The sequence below is a fragment of the Oryctolagus cuniculus genome, chromosome 2, assembly GCF_964237555.1.
Source record: "Oryctolagus cuniculus chromosome 2, mOryCun1.1, whole genome shotgun sequence".
NCBI lineage: Eukaryota > Metazoa > Chordata > Mammalia > Lagomorpha > Leporidae > Oryctolagus > Oryctolagus cuniculus.
This window is the reverse complement of record NC_091433.1, coordinates 191,588,745-191,612,704: the sequence shown is the minus strand read 5'-3', so window position 1 is coordinate 191,612,704 and position 23,960 is coordinate 191,588,745. Positions and strand designations below refer to the sequence as shown.

The following is a 23,960-nucleotide window of genomic DNA, read 5'->3' as shown; positions in this document are numbered from 1 at the left end:
CCGGCAGGCACCTGCTGTGGGCATCTTCCCGGCTGCCCCTGGGGGCTGGGATTTTCTGAATGGACTTGCTGGGGCCGGAGGCCAGCCACACTGGTTTTTTTTTGTTGTTGTTTTTCATGTCTGATACGCTGATATTTTCTGTCCTGTCCGATCTCTCTAACAAAACGCCTGTTAGCACTCACTACAGGGATTTCACCAGCAACTACCGAGCGGTGATGGGAAGAGGTGGGCCTGTTTCCCACTCACCCCGACGGTCTTGGGCCTGCTGGCCCCACCTCCTGTGTGTCCCTCCTCGGCCAAGGCAGGTAACCCACATCCGACGGCCAGGCTCCCACCAAGCGCCGGCTCTGCCACAGCCCCGAGCCTCAGGGTGCCTCAGCTCTGGGTTTGTCTGTCTGACGTCCTTTCTCTCGGGACCCAATATTGTATCACCACTTCTCATTTTCTGTATTCTTGATGTTCTAGCAGGTGTGGCCTCCAGGACGGGAGAGCGCGCCCCTCCCAAGAGTCCCACGCTCAGAGGCAGCAGAGGGCTGGGCTGGGAGCCCGGCTTTTGTGCACAAGCTGACCAAGCCCACCATCTCCTTATCAAGTAGTCACAGAGCGAGCTGAACTCTCCCTTGCCCTCAGCCACACCAGGGCCGGTACCAGACAGCCAGAGGCCACGCCTCCGTCCAGAGCCTGCCAGGCTCGGGCCAAGGAGCCCATCCTTAACCACTCCTCTGTGCACCTGGCCTTGCCCGTGGATCCCTCGCTGCAGGCTCCGGCCTCCTCCGCCCCCCTCCGGCAGGGATTCCTGGCCCGTCCCCTTCCCTGGGAGCTTGTGAGTCTGGGCCAGCACTCAGTCTCCTCCACCAGACTCACGCCCCAGACTCTCCTCTGCAAGTGTCCAGGTTCCGGCTGCACCTTGTGATGGCGCCAAGGGGTGCTGGAGGGCTCTGCCTGTCCTCCGAGGAGCCCTACAAGGTGCCTCCAATGCAAACCGAAGCCAAGCCAGCGCTGGCCTTGTGAGCAAAAGCGGCCACCTCCACCTTCCAACCAGACGGCCACACCTCAGCGCCCCCTGCGGGGAAGCTAGGGAAGTCGCATTGCCTGCACATAGCCTCAGCTGTAATTGTTACTTACGAAGCCTGTTCTCTACCGGGCAATGAATCCGATGCCCACAGCCAGGGTGGGTTGGGCACGTGGGTTCCATCCGGGCTCAACAAATGCTTGGTTAAGTAACTGCATGGATGGGTGTCTTTTAGCCCACTACGCTCAGACTGACATGCAACTTGAACTTCACCCTGCAGGTGCAAGGGAGCAACTAAAGACGTGAAGGGAGGTAGCTAAGGGCTGGCAGATGAGCCTGGGGGAGCCAGGTGTGGCGAGCCCGGCTGAGCCTGAAGGAACAGGTCTCAGCTCCCAGCAGGACCTGGCTCAAACACCGGCCCTCCTGGTGAACTTGGCAGGTTACTTGACATCTTGTTTCCCAGAGATCTGAGAAGAAGGCAAAGCACGCTGGGAACACTTGGTGTTCCGAGGCGCAGTGCCTGGGAGCAAATGTGAGTGGCCGCTATTACTCACTTTCTGAGCCCCCGGCTCTGGCTCTGCGGCAACGTGCCACAGGCGGAGCCTAAACGGAGTGAACAAAGCTTGTAAAAAGAAATTTCGCCAAACAACACTTAACTTTGCATGACAGATTCTACTATGTTCAGGTGTATGCATCTCATTCAAGGAAACAAACACTCTCAGAGACCCAGTCAATTGATTTTGCCATCCAAATACTGGCGTGACCTTAAGTTAAAAAAAAAAAATAAAAACAAAAAACAAAAACCTCAGCTTACAGAATGCATTGTTAAATAGACTTTATTTTTTAATTTTTAAAAGATTTTATTTATTTGAGAGATAGAGTTACAGATAGAGAGAGGTAAAAACAGAGAAAAGTCTCCCATCCGCTGGTTCACTCCACAAATGGCCACAATGGCTGGAGCTGAGCTGATCCCAAGCCAGGAGCCAGGAGCTTGTTCTGGGTCTTCCAAGCAGGTGCAGGAGCCCAAAGACTTGGGCCATCTTCCACTGCCTTCCCAGGCCACAGCAGAGAGCTGGATCGGGAGAGGAGCAACAGGACATGAACTGGTGCCCATACGCTGGTGCCGCAGGCGGAGGCTTGCTATGCCACAGCGCTGGCTCCTGGACTTTATTTTTTAGAGAAGATCTAGGTTCACAGCAATACCACAGAAAGCGTTCACCTATCCCACTCCACAGCGCCCCCACCATGTGGTGCCCGGATCACGGCGGATGCAGGGGCTGCACCTGTTCTGACCCATCCTTGTGGGCAGAAGATGTAGTCTGCACAAGGGAGCACTCGGGGACGGCGCTGTGGCACAGCGGGTTAATGCGCCGGTTCGAGTCCCGGCTGCTCCTCTTCCGATCCAGCTCTCTGCTATGCCCTGGGAAAGCAGTAGAAGATGCCCAGGTCCTTGGGCCCCTGCATCCGCGTGGGAGACCGGGAAGAAGCTCCTGGCTCCTGGCTTCGGATCAGCGGTGAACCATCAGATGGAAGACCTCTGCTTCTCTCTGTGTAACTCTGACTTTCAAATAATAAATAAATAAATAAATCTTAAAAAAAAAGGGGGAGCACTCGTGTTCATGCCGCACACCAGGGGGGTTGTGCAAACGCACAGCCACACCAATCCACTCCTGTAGGGGCCCGGCAGGGTAGGTTTGTTGCCCTAAAAATCCTCCGCTCGGTATTCATCCTGCCCCCACCCCCACCCCGGAATATTTTTTTAACAAGTGCCCAGACCACAGAGGATGCCAATAAAGTGCAGCTTTGATGCTTAAGACAGGACAGGAGCAGACAGCTGCTGGGGGGGGGGGGGGGGCGGGGGGCGCTGCAATGGTTCAGACGGTGGGGCAGGAAGACAGGCTGGGACACCGCGCCGGACCTCGGGGAGCCAGGAACGGACGGACTGCAAGGACCTCACGGCGTGAGTCGATCCCGCCCAGCTGCAGGGCTCAGCCAGCCCGGGCCGCAGGAGGGCTGCGGACGAAGGTGGCCAAGCTGGGCTTTCTCCCTTCGCCCTGTGACCCGGGCAAGTCCCTTCTGCTCTTCCAGGAGGCCGGACCGGGTGCGCTCGCAGGACAAGGTCCGGGGCCAGAGAGAGAAGCCACCAGCAGGGCAGCGTTCGGGGTTGACCAGGCCAGCACAGGAGGGAGCAGCGCGCTCACAGGGGCGTCCTCCGGCGGCGCGCGGCTTCCTGCCCCCAGCTAGGGGCGGCCGCGTGCCTTCCCCTCCCACCTCCTCCAAACAGCCGCCCAAGAGCAGCTGGGCAGCGCGGCCGGCTCCGAAGCCCGGGTCCTGCCCCCGCGCCCGGGGCGGGGGCAGCTGCGCGCGTCTGCCCGCGGTTAACGGCGCGCGTGCCGTGCAGAATCTCACCAGAAGAGGGTACAGTTTGCAAAGCGTTTGACGTCAGGCTGGGATCCCTATTGTGTTTAGAAACGGCTCGGGCAAGGCGAGCTCAAGTTCGCTCTCCGCACACGCGCTCGGCGGACGGCGCGGGTCCGGAGGCGGCCCCGGACCTGCCCGCCGCCGCCCGTGCGCCCACGAGGGCACCCGGCTCCCGCAGGACGCCGAACCTGGGCGGAGGATCGCCACGCCGGGGAGCCGAGGGTGAGTGCCCCGGGTGAGTCCGGTGCGGCGAGAGCCCCCCGCGGCGCGCCAGGCGCCCCAGGCCCGCCCGCAGCCCCGCGGCCGAGCGCATGCCTCCCCCGCGGCGCGCGCCCGCCGGCGGCCGCCCGCTCTGAGCACCCTTCCCGGCATCGGGATCCGGCCGGGAGGTCCCCGAGGGCGGCGCACCGGGGCGCCCCGCCCGACCCCCACCCCCAGCGGCGGCGGCGGCGGCGGCGGCAGGGCGCGCGGAGCCCGGGCTGCGAGGGCTCGCGCCGCGGGAGGATGGACGGGTCGGCGGAGCGCAGCCTCCCGGAGCCGAGCAGCCAGGACTCGGCGGCCGGCGGCGACATGGAGATCGTAGTCAACGTAGGGGGCGTGCGGCAGGTGCTGTGCGGAGACCTGCTCAGCCAGTACCCCGAGACGCGGCTGGCCGAGCTGGTTAACTGCCTGGCGGGGGGCTACGACGCCATCTTCTCGCTGTGCGACGACTACGACCCCGGCAAGCGCGAGTTCTACTTCGACCGCGACCCGGACGCGTTCAAGTGCGTCATCGAGGTGTACTACTTCGGGGAGGTTCACATGAAGAAAGGTATCTGCCCCATCTGCTTCAAGAGCGAGATGGACTTCTGGAAGGTGGACCTGCGCTTCCTGGACGACTGCTGCAAGAGCCACCTGAGCGAGCGGCGCGAGGAGCTGGAGGAGATCGCGCGCCGCGTGCGCCTCATCCTGGACGACCTGGGCGTGGACGCGGCCGAGGGCCGCTGGCGCGGCTGCCAGAAGCGCGTCTGGAAGTTCCTGGAGAAGCCCGAGTCGTCGCGCCCGGCGCGCGTGGTGGCCGTGCTGTCCTTTCTGCTCATCCTCGTCTCGTCCGTGGTCATGTGCATGGGCACCATCCCCGAGCTGCAGGTGCTGGACGCCGAGGGCAACCGCGTGGAGCACCCGACGCTGGAGAGCGTGGAGACGGCGTGCATCGGCTGGTTCACGCTGGAGTACCTGCTGCGCCTCTTCTCGTCGCCCAACAAGCTGCACTTCGTCCTGTCCTTTATGAACATCGTGGACGTGCTGGCCATCCTGCCCTTCTACGTGAGCCTCACGCTCACGCACCTGGGCGCGCGCATGATGGAGCTGACCAACGTGCAGCAGGCCGTGCAGGCGCTGCGGATCATGCGCGTCGCGCGCATCTTCAAGCTGGCGCGCCACTCCTCGGGCCTGCAGACGCTCACCTACGCGCTCAAGCGCAGCTTCAAGGAGCTGGGGCTGCTGCTCATGTACCTGGCCGTGGGCATCTTCGTCTTCTCGGCGCTCGGCTACACCATGGAGCAGAGCCACCCGGAGACGCTGTTCAAGAGCATCCCCCAGTCCTTCTGGTGGGCCATCATCACCATGACTACGGTGGGCTACGGGGACATCTACCCCAAGACCACGCTGGGCAAGCTCAACGCGGCCATCAGCTTCCTGTGCGGCGTCATCGCCATCGCGCTGCCCATCCACCCCATCATCAACAACTTCGTCCGCTACTACAACAAGCAGCGCGTCCTGGAGACGGCCGCCAAGCACGAGCTGGAGCTCATGGAACTCAACTCCAGCGGGGCCACCGCCGAGGGCAAGGCCGGGGGCTCCCGCAGCGACCTGGACATCCTGCCGCCTCCGGAGCCGCCCGGGAAGGAGGGGCCGAGCTGGGGCAGCCGGCTGAAGCTCTCCCACAGCGACACTTTCATCCCCCTCCTGACCGAGGAGAAGCACCACAGGACCCGGCTCCAGAGCTGCAAGTGACCGAGAGGCCCCGGGCCGTGGACGGACGGATGGACCGAGTGGCAGGTGTGTCCGCGGCTGCCCTTGAGGGGCTGCCCTGGGTCCCCCCTCAGCCTCTCCCAGACGTTCTCTCGAGGCCTCCCGGGGCCCATCTGACCGGGCTGGGAAAGACGCCTGTGTGTGCCGGCTGTCCAGGAGCCGGGAGAGGGGTGCAGGAGCCACAGGGTAGCGTGGGCGAGCCGAGTAGCCTGGCTGGGCGGGAGCGTGCACCCGCTTCTGTATCTCCTTGAATAAAGCCTCCTGCCCCGTGCACCCTTCCGCGTTGTGGGTTCTGTCTCAGGCCGGCTGTTGCCCCCTGGCGGGGCTCAGGCATGGCGAAGTGGCCGGCCAAGGGGTAGGTGTGCCGCCCAGGACGACTATTTTTAGTTGAGACCTAATTAAAGAGGAGCTGCAGGCAGGGTTCAGGGCCGGGGCTGCGGGCCACATTCCCGGAGGCTCTGGGCAGGCGACTCCCTCCTTCTGTGTCCTTGTGGGGAAAAGCCTGCTCCCGGAGCTCTCCCAGGAGGGGGAGGGTGTCCCGCAGCCACGGAGCAGCGGCACCTCTGTTGAGCTGTCACTGGCGCAGGGCCCTTTTCATTCCTTTGTCTTCCTTCCAGCAACCCTGCAAGACGTGCCCCCATCTTACAGACGATGAAACCGAGGCCCGGGGTCACACGGAGCAGGGATCCGCTCCCAGGCCTGGTGGACCCAAGCCTTCCCATCCCCCATGATAGGGGCTTCCACCTGGGCTCAGGAGCGCTGGGTCTGCAGAAGCAGGAGCGGTCCCTGTGCCCCAGGCCAGCCTGCCTTCCATCCTCTGCCTTGGGGGGAATCGACAGAGAGGACAGACCAGAGCATGGCCCGGGCGGGGGGCGGGGGGCGGGGGTTTGGTGCCAGCCAGTCCGACAGCCCCCCAGCAGTCAGACACACACTGGGTGTGTAGGGAGATCCGAGCACTCCCCTCGCCATTCCCAGACACTGCGGCCGCCGTCCCGCTAATTAACCTCTCTGATCCTGGTTCTGCTCCTGTCTTACTGGGGTCCCGAGCACGGCACTGGGCACTAAGTCCGTGCCCAGTCAATTTGGCTGTCTGCATAGCTCTGCACTGGCGGGGAGGGAGCCCTGCTGCCCGCTCCGTCCTCCCAGCTCTGCCCTGGGCGTGCGGCAGGGGGCAGGGCGTGCCACCCTTAGTCGAGGGCCCAGAGCTGGCCCCTGCTTTCCGCTTTCAGTGACCCCCAGAGCTCTGCTGAGGCAGCTGGTGCAGAGGGAGGAGCCTGTGGTGCAAGTGGGTGGTGCCCTCCCATGGCCTCCTGGGCCGTTTCCCCTGGGGGGGACCTGGGTTTTCGAAGTCTTGGCTGCAGGTGCTACATTGCAGGGGTCTGGGAGGGGCCGGTCTTGGGAGGCAGTTGAGGTACTCCTGTGGGGTGTGGGGAAATGACCAGATGGGGCCAGTAAATGGATGGGTGGTGTGGCCAGCATGTTGGTGGCCTCCCTACAACCCTCCAGCCCCCCCGCCCCTCCAGAACCTTGAAGGCCCTGGGCCTTTCTACCCTGGGCCATACTGTGTGCCCCTCCGGGAAAGGGCTGGTTCCCATGACCACGGGAGGCAGAGGAATGAGGGGGTGGGGGTGGGGCTGAGTTCAGGGAGGGGAGGGTTGCATAGCGTCCAGTGGAGACACAGGGAGCTGTTGTGGGGGGTGGTCTATGTGTTCCTGGGCTCAGGGGGTTACTGAAGGTGTGGGAGTGCCTCTCTTTGCTCCCCTTGCCCTGGGGGTCCTTGGGGATCCCCATAGCCTGTTCCCTGGGAAGGGGGGAGCTGAGGGACTGGGGGGCAGGCTGCCGGGTCTCCATCCAGGGCAGGGGGGACGGCTGCAGATTCAGCACTGTCTGGGAGCTCACTGCATGCACCCATTGCAAGGAGGGGGAGACTGAGCGTCAGAGAGGCATGAGCAGTCTCTCTGAGCTGCATTGGATGGGATCCTGGCCCCAGGCAAGCTCAGCGTGTGACAAAGAATCCGTCTAGGGTGACAGGCTCTGCCACGGGGGGGCTGGCGGGGGCTGTGAGAGCCGGGAGAGCGGGGATCTTTCTGGGACAAGGTACTTGAACTTCACTGTACCTTAGAACCATCCTGGGAGCCTTCCAAACTCCCCGTGTCCAGCCTGCACCCCCGAGCCGTTAGCCACAGTCTCTGGGGATGACACCCAAACATCAGTGGTATTTTTTTTAACTTTCAGTGCAGTGAGTCATCTGGAAGCTTATTCGCATGTAGATTCTGAGTCTGCAGCTCTGGGTGGGCCCTGGCACCCAGCTCTGGATGGGGCCGACGCGTCTGGTCCCCAGTCCCCACGCGTCTGGTCCCCAGTCCCTACGCAGAGCCGCAGTCCGGGTTCCTGGTTGGAAATGATTGCAAACATTGACAGCATTTTGCTGTGCCTGGAAAGTACACCGCATTGAGAGGCCAGTGCCCGCGGGGACAGTCTCACCAGAATAGAGCCGTGTCCATCTACCTGTGGCCGGACGGTCGGTGGTGGCTGTAGCACACAGACCTGAGTAGCTGAGATGGAGAGCGTGTGGCCTCAGAGCTGGAATGCCTGGCTCTCTGGCCGGGGCTGCAGGAGAGGGTGGCCAAGGCAGGGCTCGGCAGGTGAGCTGGGAGCTGTCCCCAGGAGGAGACACCAGCTCCAGCCTCAGGGAGGGCGTGGCACCGAGGGATGCCTGCAGAGAGGCCTCCCGCTCTGTCCCCTGCCCTGTCCCAGGGCACGAAGCTGCCTCCTCCTCCCTTGAGAAACCCAGGTCCTGCTTCCCCACAGCGGGTTAGTGCCACCCGGCTCCTGCTCTCTGTCGGCTTCGTCCGCTCCTTCCCGCCGTCTGGTGCCAGCCCCCAGCCTGGGGCCCCCTGGTCACATGTTTGTCTCCAGCTTGGGCGCATCTCCCAGGCTTCGTGGAACCTGCTCATGTCGGTCGAGAGAGAAAGAAAGACCCGTGCCTGGGGGCTGCGAGTGTGCAGGTTAAAAGGAAAGCGAGGTGTTTTCCGGTGTACCCCGCCATTGTTCAGACAGGAAAACTAGGGCCCTGAGCCCTGGACACTTGCATGAGGGGCATTCGTGGGCAGCCTGGAGGTCACAGCCTGTGTCAGGTCCACCTTGTCCAGCTTCTCATAGTGCTGGGAACACATGGCAAAGGCCGTTTCAAAAACAGGCAGTGTGAGTTCAAGCTGTGTGTGTGTGTGCGTGTATGCATGCATCTGCCTGTGTGTGTTTGCCTGTGCATTTACACGTGTTCATATGTTGGCATGTGTGCATGTGTGTTTACATGTGTGCATGTATCTGCCTGTGTGTTTGCCCGTGCATTTACACGTGTTCATGTTAGCATGTGTGCATGTGTGTTTACATGTGTGCGTGTATCTGCCTGTGTGTTTGCCCGTGCATTTACACGTGTTCATATGTTAGCATGTGTGTTTACATGTGTGCATGTGCTTTGTATGTGTGTTTTCATGGGTGCATGTGTTTGCCTGTGCATGTACGTGTGTGCATGTGTCTATGTGTATGTGTGTGTGTGTGTAAAAACAAATCAGCCCCTGAGCCCTAAGTGAAGGGTGCGGGCAGACAGTTCCAGTTTAGCCTCACTGCATGCGGTGAACTTGTTTGCCTCAGCTTCACAGTTGGGGAAACTGAGGCCCACGGCTGGTGGCTGTGCACTGATTGGCTGTGCAGAGCTCAGGACCCCTCTTCACAACCCTGGGAGGGGTCTAGAGACACCCCGTAGATCAAGGAAAATCAGAGAAAGTTCTGGAAATGTCAGGACCTGGGCTTCCTCACCACGTCCAGTGATGAACCCAGCGGGGGGCGGTAAGACATCTGCCCGGCCTCGGCCTCCTGTACTGGGCCCGCTTGCCCACGCCGGGCTCATCCAGAGCCAGGCCAGGCATGGCATGCAGTGAGGCCCGCCCCTGCCTCCCTCGCCCTGCGGGGAAGGGGCCGCCCACCTGTGCTGCGGGTGACCCACCCACCCCCAGCACCCATACCCAAGACCTCAGACGGAAGCGGCCACCAGCGGCTTTCTCGGCTCACAAGGGCGCAGGGCCGCGTGACCGGCTGGTGTGGGTACCCACAGGAAGACACAGCCGGAGTGGGGAGGCAGGGCTCCGTCCCTCCTCTGGCTAACAGTTCGCCATGGCCAGCCAGCCAGCCAGACTCACTGCTGCTGCAGTCGCCACGTGTTTCCCTCTCCCCACGCCCCACCGGCCAGGGAGGTGATTGTCCCACTTGGTGGGGGGGGGGCGTGGGCTGTGGTCCCAAGGCTGCAAAGAGGCGCAGCGTGGGCTCTGCAGCCCTGTGTGTCTCTCTTCCCAGAGCAGTGAGACCCTCCTCTCCAGCTTGGCCTGAGTCACTTCTCGGCACAGGCATGGCTGCAGGTGACAGGCGGGCGCTCATGGGCACCTGCCAAATGCTGCCTGTCTTCCACGGACACAAAATACTGAGCCCAGTTGGCCAGGCTTGGCTGGGAAACCCGGGGCGGGGCTTGCTCTCTGCGCAGCCCAGACCCAGGAGAGGTGCAAACGCTGACACCTGTGGGCAGGGCTCTGCTGGGGCGGCGCTGGCGAGCTGTTAGACGCCAGGGGCTGCGTCCTGGTCGTCTCGCTCCTTGCTGGGTTTCACAGGGTGGGTTTCACGGGGAGCCCCGGGCAGCCCACTTCCTGGGTAACTGGAGCCTTGGGGAGCTGCCGCTGCTGCCCACAGCTGGTCCTAGTGGGTGTGGGAGGTGCCAGCCAGAGCTGTCTCCCTTCCTGTCAGCGGCTCCCAGCCTCCAGGCCGAGTGCACACGGCAAGGCTCAGCTCTGCACAGCTCAGCTCCACGGCTCCTCCGGGCCTCGCCTGCCTCTGCCCCTCAGCAGATGGGGCACCTGCCTGCCTCCTGTCATCCCTGTTACCCTCTCCCCAAATCTGCAGGAGCTGCGAGAGCTGACGTTCCGTCCCAGAAACACTGCTGCCTGCAGACTGCGGGGCGTCCCGTGGGGGCGTCCAGGGTCGACTCACGCACTCCACGTGGAGGAAGCCGTCCATATCCCTCATAGCTCGCTGCTGGCAGAAGCCAAGCTGTGCCTATAGCCAGCGCGGGGCAGAGTGGCTGCACCGAGTCCCCGGCCGTCCACGCTGCCTTTGCTTGGCGCTGCTCAGCTGGGGCAGTGAGCAGAGGTGTGGCGGGAGCCCAGGGAGGATAGGCAGGTGTCTGGGTCTCGGATGTGTCTCCTGGCACCCAGAGCTGCGCCCAGTGCGTGGTTGTGAGGGGCAGGTGTTGGGGAGCCGATTTCTCATGCACTCCGTACGGCACTGAGCCACGGGTCCTCGCGTCTCCTGCCGTGACCTGGCCCTTCGGTCCTGCCTGTGGCCCTGTGGAGACCACGCCGCCCCTCGGGCCCCATGCCCAGCCCAGCATGAGAAGAGGCCTCTCTAAATGCCTGCGTGGAACACTTGAGCACCTAACTGGGTCCTTGGGGAGGAGGCGCCGAGATGTCTCAGCCACGGGAGGTCGAATGTGGCGATGACAGCCAGTTAGCCTCTGCGCGGCTGGGATGGCCTCCACGCAGCCCCCTCCTTGGTCCCGGCCCAGGGAGACGGGGAGGGGAAGTGTGGGGCAGCCTGGGACCCTACTCTCCGGCCCATGGGCGCCCCGTGGCGTCACAGGACGGCCTCTGCATGTCCCTGAGCCCTGCTGGGGGAATGCCAGACCTGGGTATTTTCTTCCTTTCTTTGTATAAGATGTTCTTTCACAAAGACCCTTTTCTTAAACACGTAAAAGCCCCCAGAGGAATGAAATGGATGCTGTGATGACATCAAAATCCCAGCGAGCAAGCTAGGAGGTTCCCGGCTGCCCGCGGGCTCTTACTGATTATGGCCTTGGGCTGCGCCTTTGAAATGCAAGTGTCAGACGGCAGGTGCATTTGCCCCAGGACTTGCAAGGGCCGCAGGAAGGAAGCAGCCCCTTCCTCCTTCCCCGGGATGCTCAGGTGTTCCTGAGGCCCCCCTCCCCCGCCCCCCCCTCCCCCGCCCAGCCCCAGTCTGTGGCCAGTGCTGATGCCTGGGTGGGGGTGGTGTCCCTGCCGTGGCCTCTGGTTGCCTCCTGGTCTGTGAGGTTTGGCTTGGATGACCGCCCATGGGGACTGGAGGACAGGGGGACAGGGGCCACTGTCCCCAGCACGTGGTACACACCGAGGGGTCCCAGAGCAGAGGAGAGGCTGCCGAGCCTGGCCACAGGCCACAGGCCACGCTGCCATTGCACTGCTGGGGCCCGGGAGGGGGGGTGGCTGTATTTTGTCCATATTTGCCGCCCCTCCTCTGGGGCCTCTCACCCCTTGGATTTGGTCTGATCCAGCCCTACCTGTTGCAGGCATTGGGGGGGGGGGGGGTGAGCCAGCAGATGCGAGTTCTTTGTCTCCCTCTCAAGTAAATAAAATAAAAAGAAGTGCAGATTGAACAAGTAAGCTTTCCTGTGTCCTTGGGGTGAGGGCCAGGCTCCCTGGCATCCCTTGGAGGCCTCTGGGGTGAGGCTGTGCAGGTCCCCCTGCTCCACCCTCACCTGGGGCACCCACTGGGAAACCCGGGCCTCACTGGCTCAAGGCTAAGGGCCAAGGGCTTCAGGCTGGGCTTGCTCCAGGAGCCCCAGCTCGACCTCCTCCACACGTGGGCCCAGTCTCCAGCTGGGGTAGAGGTGGCAGCCATAGGTGCTGCCTCCTTGTCTTCCTGTGCCTGCATCAGAGTCAAGGAAGCCTTCCCAGAAGCCCCAGCAGGTAGCGACAGGGGCCATGGCCAAGGCTGCCCCCAGAGTGACCGGCAGCCAGGGATCTGGGAAACCCCTGGGGTGAGTCCCAGGCCCTCCCTCTGCCCCTGCCTCCTGCCTTAGGGCGCGTGGACAGCCGCGAGGGAATCCTGGGGCAGCTCACAAGGAACAGCCTGTCTCTGGCTGGCCTGCACCGTCAGAAGATGCTCCGGGGCACCTGAACCCCACACGGCAGGGGCTGCCTGCTGCCTAAAGCCTTCCATAGCTCCCCATTGCCCTGAGCGCATTCAGAGCATCTCCCGGGTTTCACTGCCCCACCGCCCTCTCCAGCCCTGCACGCAGCCACGCCCACTGGAGGAGGGGCATCAGTTTCTCTAGGAGCACCTAGACCCCAGAATGCGCTGTGGCTGGGGCTGCCCCTGCCCTGGGGGGAGTTCGGCAGCCCCCTCAACACCCCCAAAGTGCCCCTCCCCCTGCTCCTCTTGGCACAGCCAGCATCTGTGGAGGAGTGGTCCCTGGAGGCAGGACCATGGGGCTGAGAACCGCTTTCCTGTGGCCCCACGTCCCCTCCTCCATCTCCTCCCCTCCCTTGTCCATCACTGCTGGGCCCCCTTCCCTCTGGACAAGGATCCCTCTGCCTGCTGGGGTGCAGCCTCCCTGGGCATCCTGGGGGGCCGGCCGGGCAGGTGCATAGATGGGAAGTGGATTCCCAGAGGGGCGAGTGGCGGTGCAAGGCCTGAGCCTGGACTCGGCTGGCCTCCCAGCTGCTGTCCCCAGTGCCTTGCTCTGACCTCGGAGAGTCAGTCCTGACTGGATCGGCCCGGTGTGCTGTAGCCACTGGACAGAATCTTACCTGGCCACGAAAACCAGCTGCGCCCTGCCACCTGCCGCAGCGGGCACGGAGCTGGCCACAGAGGTGAGTCCGTTTGTCTGAAATGTCCAGGATGGCAAATCTGCTCCTCTTCCGATCCAGCTCTCTGCTGTGGCCTGGGAAAGCAGTGGAAGATGCCCCAAGTGCTTGGGCCCCTGCACCCACACGGGAGACCAGCAAGAAGCTCCTGGCTCCAGATCAGCCCAGCTTTGGCCGTTGCAGCCATTTGGAGAGTGAACCAGCAGATGGAAGACCTCTCTCTCTCTCTCTCTCTCTCTCTCTCTCTCTCTCTCTCTGTCTCCATCTCTCTCTATAACTCTTTCAAATAAATAAAATAAATCTTAAAAAAAAAAGTTTCTCTCTGCAGATTTTGCAACAGGACATTGGACTGCCCCGGATCCCTAACCCTCCCTCACGTCTGTGTGAGCTCTACCGCTTGCTCTCCCCTCACCGGAAAGAACACCTGGCTGGGTTTTCTCCATGCTCTGTCCTGCCGCAGGACTTTTGCACATGCTGCTGCCTCAGTGGAATTGTTCTTCTCTCTGCTGTTTAATCTTTTTACCCCCTTTAGATTTCAGCCTAATCATTCTCTCTTTTCCTCGGCCCCTTTCCTAGGTCCAGTCCCCAAAAGCTGTGCCAAGTGCTTCTCTGCTGACACTCATCACATTGGGATGTCACTTTTATTTATGATTAATTACTATCTGTCTCCCACATAGACTGGCAGCTCTTTAAAAAAATCCACATATTGATGTTCTTTGACAGACAGGCAGACAGGCAGAGGCAGAGAGACCCCATTGCTGGTTCACTCCTCACCTGCCTTCAACAATCAGGGCTGGGACAGGCTGGAGCCGGGCTCCCAGAACTCAACCCAGGTCTCCCACGTGGGGGCAGGGACCCGACTACTTGAGCTGTCACCTGTGCCTCCCAGGCTGTGCAACACCAGGAAGCTGGACCGGGGACTCGAGCCAGGCACTCTGACACGGGAAGAAGGTGTCCCGAGCGGTATCGTAACCACTGTGGCAAACACCTGGCCCAGATGTCAGCCCCTGGAGGACAGGGTCTGGGCTTGCTTCCCGTGGACCCCAGAAAGCTGCACCCGGTCCGAGGCACACACAGCAGGTGCTGGATAAATCCCGCGGGGGAGGAGAGGCAGCACTGCCCCTGCTAATCCCAGCGGCCCCGTCTCTGCCCAGCCCATTTAGACCTCTCGATTCTTCTCGCTCCCCACACTATGTCTCCCACCACATCGACGTGATCGGGGTCTCGACTTCTGCTGCTTTCCCTGTTCCTCGGACCCACTCCCTCAGTCCCCTCATTTGCACTGAAAACTGTTTTTAAAATTCAAGCTTGCAAAAAGTGTTCAAAAATTTCACGGAAAAAGCTATGCATTTAAACTATTTTGTGCACCAAAATAAGTCTGACTTTTAATTGCATTTTCCGTGATCTGTTTGAAGTATTTGGCACATTACACAGCTTTGAAACATGCACACTCTGTTCTGTGACTGTCGTTCTTCTGTGCTTTGAAATCGGCTGGTTCTAAACAAATTTAAACCAAACCCAGCGCTTTTAATCCTAGGATTATTTATTTAACTATGAAGATGATTTAACTGCGCGTCAGTGCAGTCACAGAAATCAGACCTGAGGCTGCGGTGAAGGAGGCAGTGCATCATTCTTAACAAATTTGTAGTTTTTAAAAAAGTTTTGTTTATTTGAAAGGCAGAGTGATAGAGAGAGACAGAGACAGACAGAGATCTTTTATCTACTGGTTCACTCTGCAAACGGCTGCAACAGCCGAAGCCAGGCACCTGGAGCTCCGTCTGGGTCTCCCACACAGGTGCAGGGGCCCAAGCACTCTGGCCATCCTCTGCTGCTTTCCCGGGTGCATCAGCAGGGAGCTGAACAGGACTCACAATGGCGCTCCGACGTGGGCGCAGACGTCACGTGCAGTGGCCGAGTGCACGGTGCTGCAGCGCCGGCCCCAGATCCCGGGTGTCTTGAGTTGCTCTCTCTTCGGTACTAGGATCCCCCGCTCCCTGGTTACAGCGTTTGTGAAAGAGGAATGTGCTGTTCCTCTTGGAGGCACTCTTTCCGGAACCTTCTATCGTCCTGACTGGGTCAGCATCGGCCGCTCTCCAGGTGTCTGCCTGGTCCTCCTGCGACTTTTCTCCTCGTGGCCTCCTGGGTTTGGTGTGCAGCCGCTCAGCCCCTGGGCTAAGCCATGCTCTTCCCTGGACTCGCTTCTGGTTGTGCTGGAGACACATCCTTTGGTGTCTCTCTCAGGGCAGTCTGCGGATGGTCACCGGCCTTTCCCCTCACAGGGGACCCACAGGCTGATGGGAGAACCCGGCTGGGCGCCTTCTGTAAGGTGTCTGGCGTGTAACAACTCTTCCCAGGCAGACAAATCAATTATTGGGGTTTTATTGGGGTTCCGCTCCCGGGTGAGGTTCCCCGGTCCCAACAGAGCAACAGAGCAGGGGCCGGGGAAGTCGCACGTCAGAGATTGAGAGGGCTCCTTTTATAGATTCAGGGCATGGGGGTTAAAGGTTGAGGCGGGTCTGATCCTCACTGGTTGACCTTTAGGCACCCGCAGGGACCTTGACAAGGACTTTCTTCCCTGGAAGTACAGGTAGGGACTTTCCATTCCCGGAAGTGTAGGCCTTCCTCCTTGCGGATCCCAAAGCTACCATCCCGACCTTTTGATGGTAGGAAAGGAGGCGACGATGAGTCTCTGGCTACTTCCTGCTGACTGGGGACGTCGTCTACAGGGGCCCGCTGTGGGTATCTTGGGGCTCCGCAGGGACAGGCATGTATGGATGGAGAAGCATCTGGTTGACCGCCTGGTTGCTGAAGGCCTTGGTTTGGCACAAGTTCCACTCTGGCAGCTTTTAGGATTTCTCTGCATCTTTGGAGTTCTGAAATTCTTTCACAACACGAAATTTCACCTAGGAAGTGAGCTTTTCCCACGCGACATTTGGTATCGATCTCCAACGTGAGCACTCCAGTCTTCTTTTAGCCCAGAGAAATTACTTCTATTATTACTCTGTCTCCCCCATTTCCACTGGTTTTCCACCCAAGAACTCTTAGAAAATGAGCCCCTTCATCTGATTGTCCCGTTCTTTCTGGAATGGCGACTCTTCAGTTTCCAAGAAAGCTGTGTTTTCTGACTGGTTCTGGTGCCGCCTGATTCTTCTCCCACGCAGAGGAGCCTCGGGGAGCAGGAGGCAGTGAGGTTCTGGGGAGCCTGGCCCTGGGGGCTCTGCACTGAGCGTGGGGTCTTCCCAGTGTCTGAGCCAGAGGCCTGCGTGGCAGAGGCAGAGCTGTGGGCCCCGAAGACCACCTCCCAGGGCACTGACCAGCAGCGAGATCTTGGCTTTCGGGGCTGGCACGGTGGCACAGCAGGCTAAGCGTCTGCCTGTGATGCCGGCATCCCATATGGGCGCTGGTTTGAGACCCAGCTGCTCCACTTCTGATCCAGCAGCTGATCTGCTAGGGCCTGGGAAAGCAGTAGAAGATGGCCCGAGTGCTTAAGCCCCTGCACCCACGTGGGAGACCCAGAAGAAGCTCCTGGCTCCTGGCTTCAGACTGGCCCAGCTGCAGCCATCCAGGGGGTGAGCCAGTGGATGGAAGACCTCTCTCCCTCCTCCTCCTTCTCTCTCTGTACTGCCTTCCAAGCAAACAAGTAAATCTTTAAAGAAAAATAAAATAGGCTCCTGGGGCCTCAGCTTTGGCACCTGCCCATGGGAGGAGATGACTGGAGACGACTGGAACCCTTGCTCTCAGGCTGATGGGGAGGAGGAGGCAGGGCTCCCGGCCGGCTCCTGGGTCTGCACTTTGGGCACAAGTGTGCGTCACTGCACAAAGCCTGCCCGTGTGCTGCTGCCTCTCACCAGGGCCATCGCCTCTGCTCTTCCACACCCCGGGGCCGAGTGCATGGACCAGGCTGAGTCACCTCCGGGGGGCTTCCCCTGCCTGTTCACATCTGGGCAGTCAGGACTGCATGGGGCTTGAGCTGCATGGACGCCATCCCGCAGGGCCCACCTCACCCCCCATAGCCCAGGTCCCAGGGCAGGTGCAGATACGCACCCCTGTCCCTGGGCCCCCTCGCCCCGGCGCTCTGGGCATACCCTGATTTTAACAGTCTCCCTGGGGTTAACCACGCTGGTGTGTGTGTGGTCTTTCCTGCTTCTCGCGGGCCGGAGCGGGATTGTGCGTGGCTGCGGACCCAGAGCCTCGTGCTCGGGGCGGAAGAATGGCTGAACAAACGAATGAGAGCCTGAGCAAATGGGCAGGTGGACGCCCGGCAACCGCGGCTGACAGCGAGCGGCGCAGTGAGGGAGCGGACCCGGCCACGGCCACGAGCGAGGGGTGCCGGAGCGGATGGATGCGTCAGCCGCTGGGAGCGCGGACGCACTCGCCGGAGCCAGCTGCAGAGGCAAGGGAAGAAGCCGCCCCCTCAGAGGGCAGGGGTCGGCTCCCTCCTCCTCCGCAGCCCCTGAAAGTTCCGGGCTGGGGTCGAGGGAGCCAGCGTGAGTCACCGGATGCAGCGAGCGCCAGCAGATGTCACCGCGCGCGCGGCAGGGTGGGTGCCGGGAAACCATGGCAACCAAGCCCCCTCTCCCGCTGAGGCGCCCAGGGACACGGGAGAATCCCCGTGCTTGTGTGTGGGAAACTTGAGGCCCGAGGTGCGGCTCCGACCTCTCTCTCCCGCCCCTTTCTGTCGGATTCTTTCCCATCAAACCCTCCCACGGTCTCTGAAACCATGCGCATCTGAGAATCCACGCAGGGGCCCAGCAGTGCCCTCTCTGAGCCCCGGTTTTCATTCACTGATGCCGAGACGACCCCTGGCCACACAGCGCTGATGAGATGATGGATCGCAGGTATTTTGTGCATGCAGTGTTCCGAAATGTTCCTATTTTTGGCTCCACCCACTCCTCACGCCCTCCACCACTCTACCAGCAGCACTCACGAGCCGGGCGCTGCAGGACAGCACCTGCCGGGGGCTCCTGGCCCGGCGAGGGGCCCCTGCCAGCAGGCGGAGTCTCTGCTTCTTCCTGCTCCTCCCCCAGAGGGCGCATCTCCTCATCCCACAGTGCCTGGCCACGTGCTACGCAGTGGAGCCAACAGGAAGAAGGATCCAGCACCAGGGTCTGCCCTCTGGCAGCTCCCAGCGAGGGGGAGAGGCAGCCACACCGGGGAGGAGGTGACACAAAGCCCTCCGGCTGCCACGTGCCTCCACAGGCCCCAGAGGGGACGGGGTGGGGAACTCCACTCTGGGGTGGGAGAGGCCACGCGGAGTTGGGGAGGGGTCCCGGAGGGCAAGCCAGGGCAGGCAGGAAGTGCTGAGGCGCCCCCGTGAGTGATGGGGAAGACAAGGAATGAGCATTGAGGAGCACCGAGGGAGAACTGGGCAGACTGCGGAGCGAGGATGCGCCCAGACCTCACAGGCCACAGCTCGCTGCCAGTGCTGCCCGGTCATCGCTGCCGAGTTTCACCGTGGGGACGCCAGCGGTGACAGCGGGGCTCACCCGTCCTTCACCGCACCTGCTGTGACCCACACGTCGCACGGTCAGCCTGCACTTGGCTTCATCCGCAGCCACGGCAGAGTCCCTCCCGTCTCTGTGCCTCAGAGAAATGAAGGCACCTGCAGCAGCCAACGCAGGTCTGGGCGACCACAAAGCTGTGGTCTCCACGGGAGAGGGGCCCGGGGTCCCAGGTGAGGCCTCTGGGCATCGTGAGGCCTGGGGAGCGGGTGGACAGGGGCCATGGGGGAGGGGACGTCCCTGGTCTGCTCCCACACTCTGCGGAGTCCCTCCCCCCCCCTCACGGCTCCACTTTCCCTGATGGTCCCACTGTCCTCTGCGTTTCTCCTGCAATGAGTCCTAACATCAGGCTTGGGTGATACGCGCTGTGGTCACTCTGTGTTCGCCCAAGGCCAGGGGCACCTGCTGTGGTTTGAGTGTCCCCAACAAAGTGCATGGTGAAATTTAATCCCCGTGGGAGGTCTGAAGAGGTAGGCCAGGGATGGGGGGCTTTAGGAGGTGAATGGGGTGGGCGCGCTTGCCTCGTGTGTGGATCGGTGGGTTCCCGGTTGTCTCAGGCTCTGCTGTGGGAGCCGCGGGGCTCTGTGCTGTGCTCCCCTCTCACCGCAGGACAGCCTGCTCCAGAGCCCCCGCCAACAAGGAGCCGGGCACCTGCAAGTCCTCCACCTCACAAGCCCAGCTTCCAGGGCTGGGGGCAGAAGGAGCTTCCTGCTTTATGAATGGCTCGGGCTCTGGCATTCAGCCCAAGACTGCACCACGGCTGGTGGGGGGGACTGCCAGCCTGTGCCCTGGAACAGCCGGGGGACAGCCGGGGGACAGCTGAGGACAGCCGGAAAGGCCCAAGGCGCGAGATGCGGGACTCCAGTCAGACACGCAGACAGGTGCAAGTTGGACTCCCCTTGGAAACACCAAAAGGATGCTCGGTCTCTCTCTCCTTGAACCCCACATCTCACAACCCAGCCATGTGAGCTCCCACAGAGGAAGGGCCCCGGCCACTGTCCCTGTGCTTTGGCCTCCTGGACGTAGCCAGGTGTCAGGAGGAAGAAGACATTTCTAAGACTACAGAAGCTGGGCTGGTGGATGGCGTGGATGGCTGTGGATGGCTGTGGATGGCCGTGGATGGCCGTGGATGGCTGTGGATGGCCATGGATGGCTGTGGATGGCTGTGGATGGCCATGGATGGGCCGTGGATGACTGTGGATGGCCATGGACGGGCCGTGATGGCTGTGGATGGGCGTGGATGGGTGTAGATGTGCCATGGATGGGCCGTGAATGGGCCGTGGATGGCCGTGGATGGCCGTGGATGGCCTTGGATGGCCTTGGATGGGCCATGGATGGCTGTGGATGGCTGTGAGTGGCTGTGGGTGGCTGTGAGACTCCGGATCTAATGTCACCTGCTGAGGGCTCGGGCAGCAGGGGTGGAAGGACCTCCCCTCTCCCTAACCTGGGGGCCAGCAGCAGCAGAGTGGAGTCGGGTGTTGTGGGGTGGTGTGAAGGGAGCCCCTGGCTATTTCCGTGACATGTGGGGCAACTGACCCCGCCTCTGCAGCCAGGTGCCCCCTGGGGAGGGATTGGGATGGGGACACTTCCCCGAATCTGACCATCACCCTCGTGAGGGGTGGTCTTAGCCAAAAGAAATTTATTTCCTACCCCTGGCCAGAGAGGCCTCCAGCGAGACGGAGGTGGTCTTGGGAAATAAAGCGCGCTACAGCCCCTCAACCTGTGCCGTCCTGTGCTCACGTCTCCCCCCAGGTGCAAGGCCCATGTTCGATGCCCAGCTCTGCCACTGACAGCGGTGCCACCCTGGTCACGTCGTGAGTCCCGATCTCTGAACTGGAGCTCAGTGGAACCTCGTGGGGCACCTGCTCATTCAGGTGTGTGCTTCTCAGATCCTTATCACCGGCCATCCTCCATATTACCACCTGGCCAGTCCCCTCCCCCGCCCGCTCCCTCCTGCACCTCACACTCCTCTGCCTGGGGGGCCAACCCCAGCCCGCAGCCCCAGGGGCCTGCCAGGGTGGCTGTCGCATGGCAGTTGCTAACAGCGGTGCTGGCCAGACCCCACCACCACCACCACCAAGCCCTCGCACTGGGATCTGGGTTTTGTAGGCGACCGCTGATCTGAGAGTTCTCCCTCTGTGTGTATTTCACTCACACTCCAGCGGGCCCAAAGCAAGCTGGACGCATAAATCGCTCAAAGAAAATTGTAGGTTGAAAATACTCACGGGACGTGATGCTGAGCCCTGGCCGGGGTGGGGGGAGGAGGGGGCTGCAGGGCTGGGGCAAGAGGCGTCCCAGTCCACTGTCCACCTCCCCCGACTCAGCCTGCTGTGACCCTGAAGGAGCACAGAGGTGTTTCAAAGGCTGACACTGGGTCTCCCCTCTCCCCGCACCCCTGCAGCTGGCACACACACACACTCGTGCATGTGCAAATGGACACGTGCATGTGCACACTCCAGCCCGAGGGACAAGGGATCCACTACGGTGGAGCTGGGTGCAGAGACCGGAGGAGGGGACAGGACAAGGCTGGGGAGGCCCTCACTGAGGGACAGGGCAGGGTCTGAGCTGTGAGGGGCACACCACATCCTGGCTGCCCCGGCAGGTGAGGCCGTTCTGCCTAGGACGGTTCATCTCCTGGCGCTGAGCCCAAGGCTTGGAGCTCAGTAAGGGCTCGGGGATGTTTGTTGAATGAGCAAATGCCAACAGTTCCATTTCTTCTGGAAACCAAGACCCACAGGATCCCCCCCGGGTTGGCCACGTAGAGAACCAGGGGCTGCGAACAGCCTGCTGGGAACCCAAGGCTCATGTTGGCTAAGAAGTGGCAGTCAGGGCTCAGGCAGCGAAGGAGCTGGAAGGTCATGTCTGCGGGTCATTGGAGTGGGCTGGGAAGGGCCATTCCCGAGAACCTGTGCCACGCGTGGGCCAAGTCTCTCTCTGGAGCTATGGCTGGTTTGGAGAGTCCGGTCCCGGCGGGTGGCCCCGGCCAATGTAACAAAGGGTGAGGGCCAGCAGGTGGCGCTGTGACACGCCCCTGCGGACCCGGAGGTGACCTGGCTGGAGCGCAGGACCTGCGGGAGGGGAGCACTCCCGTTCCCCAGGCCGATGCTGGTTCTCCACACGGCTGCCCTGAGCGAGGCCCGAGCCCTGTGAACCAGGCCCAGCTGCAGCCCGCATTCCCTCTGCGGGCGGACGTGGACTGGACGGACGTTCCCCGGGGGCTGCACGGCTGGACACGCACAGCCACACCCTGCTTAGCCTGCCCTGTGCGAAGACCTGGGGAAGGTAGGGGCGAAACAGGAGGGCGCCTACTCGTCCCAAGGCTGCCTGCTGGGAGGAAAGCAGACCGCTCGCCCTCAGACGCCAGACTCTGGCGCCCCTGTGCTCGCCGTGCCCTGCCGCGGCCACCGGGTGCCACCCGGAAGTCACTTGTGGGGTCAGAAGCCAGGGTCCCCCAGGCTCTGCCACAAGGCACGAGCCTCAGAGGAGACCACAGAGTGGGAAGATGTGGCACAGAGGCGGCCAACTCCCGTGACGGTAAAGCATGCAACGGATGGGCAGCAGCCCGCGGCCCTGACAGCAGCCTCGCTTCCGGCGTCGTCACTTCCGGCGGCGCCATTTCCCATTGCCCTCGCCTAGTAACGGTGACCCCAGGCTGATAGTGGTCCTGGGCAGGCGCCCACCGTGCCGCCCCCCGCCCGGGCTGGCACCCGAGGCGTGTCCCCGACACGTCTCCCGGCTCAGGGCTGGTGATGGGTCCGAGGCTCGCTCAGCCTGGCTGCGCGGTTGCCGATGGGGGCGCAAAGGCCGCAGACTGAGGGGTCCTCCCGGTCAGACCACGGGAGGAGGGTGTCTGCGGCCCCAGGGGTGACCCACGTGCGGCTTCCGCGGGAGACAAAGCCCGCAGCCTTTCCACCTTGAGGACAGACTATTTCCAAGCCATCTTAATGTTTGTTTTTATTTATTTGAAAGGCAGAGAGTCAGTGACAGACAGATCTGCCCGCTGGCTCGCTCCCCAAATGTCCACACGAGCTGGGGCTGTGCCAGGCGCGAGCCAGAAGCCAGGAACTCAGTCTGGCGCTCCCACATGGGTGGCACGGACCCAGTTGCTGGAGCCACCACCTGCCGCCTCCCGGGATGCACAGTAGCAGGAAGCCGAAGCCGGGGGCGGAGCCAGAACCCACGCGCTCGCTGACAGCGATGCGCGCGTCCCCATGGCCTCTTCACCGCTCTGCCAGACGCCCACCGCAAGCCCTGCTTCAGAGATTCTGAAATGCATATTTATGATCTGCAGTAGCAGCTAGAAACACCAACTGTCGGGAGAGATCAATGGGGACTGAATCACTCCGGGGGGAGTGGATGACAAAGTCATCTTGTTGGATTCTGGGGTTTTGACAAGTGGAGCGCTGGTCCCTGTGGCCCGCGACACGGATTCTGAATGCCCTAAGGAGCCGCCCCGGCGGGGCGCCTGTCCACACACATGGTGGGAGCTCCTTGTCTGTAGATGGCGGGAGCCGCTGCCTAACTCACGCATGGTTCTTCCTTCTGCACCTGAACTGGAGGTGCAGCCCGCGCCGGCCCTGCGGGCTCTCCCCAGCTCGTGCAAGGGCCATGGGGGGCCCTCTGCAGGGGGATGTGGGGGTGCTGGGGGGCTCGGGGCAGCTGGCTCAGAGCCTCCGACATTGTTCTTCGTGGTAGCTGGACTCACACTTACACAAATTAACCTCACTCCTGCAGGAGCAAATAAAACTGAATTCAACCACACGAGGACCACGGGCTGTCATGAGTACTTTGGAGGGGACATCCTGGCATGTACGGCTCACATAGAGGGTGCAGACGATAGGCGTGGTCTGAGAGACGGGAGGGGCCGGGAGGGTGAAGCTGAGGGCCGCGGGGAGCCCCCGCCTTGCCGGACTCTGCACCGCTGCCTGCTGTGTCCCCACTACACCCTCTAGGGCGCGGGTTCCTGTCCCCGCCTTCACATGCAGGAATTCTCCAGAGTCCTGGCAAGATTGAGATTCACACCTAGAAGCTTCTCTCCCACAAGGAGACGGCTTCATGGGGAAACCTCTAAAGGGACCCCGGTGGGAGGGGCAGCTCTTGCCCCTCTCGGCTCCCCCTGGGGAGGAGCGGGTGGCCAGGGCTGGCTTTGCAGGTGCCTAGGGCCTCACCAGCCGGCGGTGCTTGGTGCCGGCCTCTGTGCCGCAGACAGAGCTCTCGGCACGCAGCGGCTCCTCCATCAAACCTCAAGTTGGGCAGAAGACGTCCTTAAAGGTTGTTTTCTCAGTGATTTCCCTGGCTGTGAGCAAACCTCATTAGTAATTAGTT

General features: G+C 61.9%; 1 protein-coding gene and 1 long non-coding RNA gene across 2 annotated transcripts; both read left to right on the top strand.

Annotated features, from left to right (window-relative positions):
* The first annotated feature begins 3,352 nt into the window (after positions 1 to 3,352).
* On the top strand, positions 3,353 to 5,717 carry KCNF1 (potassium voltage-gated channel modifier subfamily F member 1). The gene has a single exon (XM_002722391.5). It carries the CDS (start codon positions 3,938 to 3,940, stop codon positions 5,426 to 5,428), a length of 1,491 nt encoding a protein of 496 aa, XP_002722437.1. The 5' UTR covers positions 3,353 to 3,937; the 3' UTR covers positions 5,429 to 5,717.
* A 12,424-nt stretch (positions 5,718 to 18,141) lies between these two features.
* Positions 18,142 to 19,782, top strand: LOC103345478 (uncharacterized). The gene is made up of 3 exons (XR_007912291.2): positions 18,142 to 18,808; positions 18,985 to 19,105; positions 19,245 to 19,782. It is a non-coding gene; the product is annotated as an uncharacterized lncRNA (long non-coding RNA).
* Positions 19,783 to 23,960: the final 4,178 nt, after the last annotated feature.

What these genes read in the sequence shown, in the direction of transcription:
- KCNF1 (XM_002722391.5), top strand. Translation starts at nt 3,938, where the DNA reads ATGGACGGGTCGGCGGAGCGCAGCCTCCCGGAGCCGAGCAGCCAGGAC.